At 43.8% G+C, this 5,383-nt stretch overlaps 1 protein-coding gene and 1 pseudogene across 1 annotated transcript; one reads left to right on the top strand and one right to left on the bottom strand.

Moving 5' to 3' along the window:
* Window positions 1-209: 209 nt before the first annotated feature.
* On the top strand, window positions 210-1,708 carry LOC133744724 (probable long-chain-alcohol O-fatty-acyltransferase 5). Its single transcript, XM_062172785.1, has one exon. The coding sequence runs from the start codon at window positions 503-505 to the stop codon at window positions 1,586-1,588; it is 1,086 nt and encodes a 361-aa protein (XP_062028769.1). The 5' UTR covers window positions 210-502; the 3' UTR covers window positions 1,589-1,708.
* A 994-nt stretch (window positions 1,709-2,702) lies between these two features.
* Window positions 2,703-5,383, bottom strand: LOC133733018 (coumaroyl-CoA:anthocyanidin 3-O-glucoside-6''-O-coumaroyltransferase 2-like; annotated as a pseudogene).

Raw genomic sequence — 5,383 nt, 5'->3', positions numbered from 1 at the left:
GACTGGTTTTAGTTTAAATTTTGAGAGTCGGTTCAACAAAGATGGCTTTGGTCGATCGTCTGACTAATATTGAAAAGTGTGGCCAAGAGTAGAAGAATAATACTCGATTGGAGTTCGTACAAAGGAAAATTCTAGTATACTCGAGACATGCCGCTGTTAACTGATTAAAGATCGTCTTCTGAAAGTCGTGATTCTTGTGATTATTGAATATGCGTGTACATGGCAGCCCCCTTAGAAAATGTGTATACCTTGATATCGTACACATTTCCCTGTGGAGGGAGTTTGGTAAGGTCATTTTCTTCACCTAGCTCACATGAAAAAACAAAGTCCAGAACAAAAAATGGTGACCTTATTATCAATTTCCAGGCAATTTCGATCACAAAAACGTCTATCATACATCATCGCCTATTAGATAAGCCAGATAAAGGTGTGGCCGAGCAACAAAACCAGAACCACCATTTCATCACACAAAACAGTACGCACCACTGGAATCTCGATCATCATGGAAATGAATGATGAAATCAAGACTATCTTCAAGATAGGCCTCTCGGTCCTGGCATCTCTAAGCTACACCTATTTCATATCTTCTAAGATCCCCCAAGGCAAACTCAGATTCTTCTCCCTCCTTCCTATCTTCTACCTATTCTTCATCCTCCCTCTATCTCTATCTACAGCTCTCCCCGCCGGAGTTATTTCCTTGTTCGTCACCTGGGTTGGTACCTTCAAGCTCCTCCTCTTCTCCTTTGGGTCGGGCCAGCTTTCGTCTCAACCACCAAAGTCTTTCCTCCACTTCATCTTCATTGCTTGCCTCCCAATCAAAACCCAAAGCTCAAACCAGAGAAGCCCCGAAAAGTCGTCCCCAGTTTCAGGGAAACCACCCAAAGTCCCTCTGAATTTTCCAACCAAAGTCGTGCTTTTTTCTATTTTGGTGGCTCTGACCGACTACAAACATTACTTGCACCCCAAGCTTTTGTTAGTCCAATATGGCTGCATGTTGTACTTTTTCGTGGACATAATCGTCGGCTCCTGCAATGTTCTCATGCGAGCGGCTCTTGGGATCGAGCTCGAATCACCGTCCGATGAGCCGTACCTCTCGACATCGCTGCAAGATTTCTGGGGCCGTAGGTGGAACCTCATGATAACGAACATTCTGCGCGACACCATATACAAACCCGTACGGTCAGCCATGGTGGCCTTCGTAGGGAGCGAGTGGGCGCAACTACCGGCCGTGTTGGCCGTCTTTCTAGTGTCGGGTTTAATGCACGAGCTCATATATTACTACATGACCCACGTGACTCCCACGTGGGAGGTCACGCTGTTCTTCATTCTTCATGGAGTGTGTTTGGTGGTGGAGGTCGGTATGAAAAAGGTTTTAGCTCCAAACTGGCGGTGGCATTGGGCCGTGTCTGTCCCGATGACACTCGGCTTCGTGGCTGTCACCGCCATTTGGCTGTTCTTCCCGCCGTTGGTGAGGAATGGCGTGGATGCAAAGGCGATCGAAGAGTGCAAGGAATTATTAGAATTCATAAAGGAAAAGTTAAAATTGGATTGTTTGGTTTCATGGGCATCTCTTTCCTCGGGTCATTAGGATAAGTAGCTTGTACGATTCTGCAAGTTTAGAGATCACACAAAAATTTAAATGAAGTTTAATTGTAACAAAAATTAGTATCGCAATAATATTTCGATATAAAGTAAGATGTTTGTATGATATTCGACATGGTCAAATTTCATGACACTAATTTTAGCATGATATTGGTTGGTTACCCTTATATTGCGTGATAGCCGCCAATATATGCATCAACTTTCTCTTTCAGGCTAGTAGCCGATCTTAAGATATCAAATGATTAGGTTTGGTTTGTTCATTACACACATAATTAAAATATATGAGATATTGAAAGCAATTAAAAAAATATGTTTTAAAAAGTGGAATGTCATTTGAAATTCATTGAAATAGTGGACGTGCAAAAACAAAAAATCAGACCGGTACAGATTAGAAATAAATAGGTTTCTAAGTGTTTTCATCTAGTTATGACGGTGTGAATTAGGTTGATTAGACAGATTGTATGGTACATCGGTTTTGGATTTCAGTGCTGGATATTTTGCAGGCTAAGTTTTATCTTTCAGTGACAATAGGCTAAGTACCACTTCTACCCAATCATAAACTTTATTTATTAAACCTCACACAATTTATAGACATATTTATCTTTTTTCTTCTTATTACATACCTTCCTATATTTTTTTTTTGGAAAGGGGTTTGAAACTCAGTCTAGCTGGGAGGCTCTGCCCCACGTCCGGTTCCATTTATTAAATCATAATTTTGCATTGGGGTATCCTCGTAGAGAACGTCCTGAATAATAACAGGAGTCTCCTCTAACCATACATCATCAAGCATACCCAAACTAGGTAAAAGAATATATCCTATTTTGTATATGAAATTTAATTCAGGCAGCAACTTCCTCTTGTTTGCATGAACCTATGGTATTTTGGGACAAAGGAAAGAACAGAACAATTGGCGAATAGAACTCTGGCCTCTCATGAAGTATAGAATACCATTAGTGGATAATCTGGAAACTTATGCTTACAAGTGTGAGATTACAACTGAAAATCCGAGAGAAGAATAAGAAGAAGAAAAGAGACAACACAAAAATTCTCGAGCACTCTTGCCTAGCTAAATCCATCCCAAGTTCCCAACTCCTTATGCTTTACAATTCCACTTCAGCAAAATTCAAAGCTTGTTTGAAGATGGAACTGAAGGAATCCATTTGTTCCCTTTTAAGCGCCAACACAATCTCAATCCCTCCTTCCTCATCTCTACTATTACTCACGTAAACACATCTGTCATAATCAACGTTAATCACCTCACTCTTTTTGGGTCTCCCCCAACCAAAATCAAGGTCATTGTAAAAATCAAATCTCGGCGACCCATCAAGGGTGGTAAAATGTCTAGGAATATTTGTGCTAGCTAGCAGTTCCCTTAAGCCAACCTGAAGTCCAATCCTCTGCCCTTCTCAAAACCCCATTCTCTAAATCCTTCACATTGTTTCCAATGGCATTCACAGCTGCAACAATCCCATTTTCCCCTACAAGATCACTCTTCTTCGCTTGCGCTGAACGAAGCGACTAACAGTTCCCAAAGTATGATCTTGGCAATGGATATCCTAGGCGGTAATCTGCTGCATAATTGAAGTGGCATTGCATTTCATCATCAGTGATCTCCTTTGTTTTTACCATAGAAACCCATGTAACAGCGCATATGACCACAAAAGATGATATATGTGCTAGCTTAGAATCTTGAAGTTTGATGAACAAGTTGGAAACGCAAAGTTTCAATCTATCAATTTGGGCTCTCCTTAACACAAATGTGGTTCAAACTTTTTATTTTTATTTTTTTAAAATGGGGCTGGTGCGGCTGTCCTCAAGTCTTGATTAATGAAATTGCAGAATACCGGGGGAGGGGGGGACGTAGAGCCTAAACTCCATATTACAATAAGCATTAAGATAACATCCTGAAATAATACGCACCAATTAGCAAAGAGTGCACGAATAACTACTTCATTTGCTTTGACATAACGGTGACATACCAGAAAGATAACTCAATAACGAAGAAGCATCATTACAAATAGCACAGCTTTCTCACTATGTTGCCGCACGGAAATAAATCCGACGGCACTCAATTTCATCCTGCCACTAGGAGGTTGTGTCCATTTGATCAAGCAAATAGCTCGTTGCCTAGGTAGGCCAGACAAGGCACATTGAGTGTGCATACCGAGACCAAGCCCACGTCGCCCTGCCCTAAAGTGGTAGGGACTTATTGCCGGCATAAAACCACGTTCTACTAAAAGTAAAAAACAATAAAACATTACATAAAGAAAGTTTGGGCCCAAAGCCAAAGCCCAGACCCAATAACCACCAAGCCCAAGCCCAAAATGAAGACTGCAGATGGCACCACACCACCATCTCGCCGGAAACCTCCTTGCCACCCTACCACCGACAGCATCTCCACCGCAAAGGCGTCGAGCATCACCAGCTTCCCCATCACGCCAGCTGCTGCCTCTCCCAACCACCCCTCTCCCCAAATCGAAATCAAGCAGCCCAAACCTGATCGGGAACTTCCGATCCAATCTGAGCAAAGCAGATCCCGATCCCGCCGGTAGACACTCGTCACTGCCAGGCGATCCCATATCCCACGACACCAACTCAAACCACCTACCAGACCGTCCACCGCCATCCAACCACCGCTGCACCCTCCCGACAACACCTCCAATTGATCTGGACAGAGAAGCCACCATCCCACATCCTTTATTCCGATTGGCCTTACTCCAAGGCCATCGACCACCAGACACTAGGTCCCCTCGGGCCCGTCCGACGACTCCGCCGAGAAGGCTTGCTTTCGGACAAGGCATAATTCCTGACCGGATCTACCAAGCGCGGCTACACGCTCTAGGTCAAAACGAGAACGAAAAAAACTATTATGTGGTTTGAACTTTTCCTATGAGGATTTGGGTGCTCAACAGCTCCCATTCGGTAGGAGTTCATCTTTTCCAATCATCTAAGAACTTGTTCTTAAGGTCAAACGGGTCTTTGACCAATGTTGTGCGGAAGCGGCAAATGATTCTGACACACACGGATCCAATGATGCCGATACTAGCCCCCCTTTAGGCACCCGGTGAAGAACGGGTATGAGGTTTTAATACAAAAGGCCTCGGCATTAGTGTGTCTGGTACTATTCCTTATAACCCAAGGATAACTCTTCACCTTTCTGATATAGGATTCCAAAGAGCTCTAATCTAAGCCACACTTTTCCAACAGGGCCCCTATTCTGAGATGGTAGGGACTCAATTTTAATTTCTCATACTGATTGTCAAACAGAGGCCTAGAACTTCAAGAAATGATGAAAGGAACTCTCATCAGCCAAGACACGATCACAGTTGGTACCAATGCAAAACTCAGAGTTTGGGAACACAGTGTTCTGCAAGGCCAAGAGAGGTACCACACGTGTGCGGTCCTCTGACACGCTCGCAGGCGGCAGTGGCGGAATGAGAAGGTGGGATTCTTCAACATCTTCTACACGGTGGGATGTAAGGCGGTTGAAATCACCTAAGGACTCGGCAATTGTCAATGGGAGTGAGGCGCCGGCAACGTAGTGTATATAAGGCTTGGATGTTGGTGGAGGGCATATGAGATTTGAGACCAAGGGAAAGAAGTGTTGGAGAGGGAGTGTTTGAGCTTCGGGAGGATGGTTTGGGTGAAATGGTGAAGAGGGTGAGGGAACTCGAAGGAGAAGACGCTTTCATTGGGACGAGGGAAGAGGAATACAATGTCGAAGAATGTGAGGGGGAGAGAGGTAGTAGGAACTGACCCAGGTGGTGGAGAAATCTGACAT

This window comes from Rosa rugosa, chromosome 1 (genome assembly GCF_958449725.1).
Source record: "Rosa rugosa chromosome 1, drRosRugo1.1, whole genome shotgun sequence".
Classification (NCBI taxonomy): Eukaryota; Viridiplantae; Streptophyta; class Magnoliopsida; order Rosales; family Rosaceae; genus Rosa; species Rosa rugosa.
The sequence above is the reverse complement of the archived record's forward strand: the minus strand, read 5'-3'. Positions and strand labels throughout refer to the sequence as shown.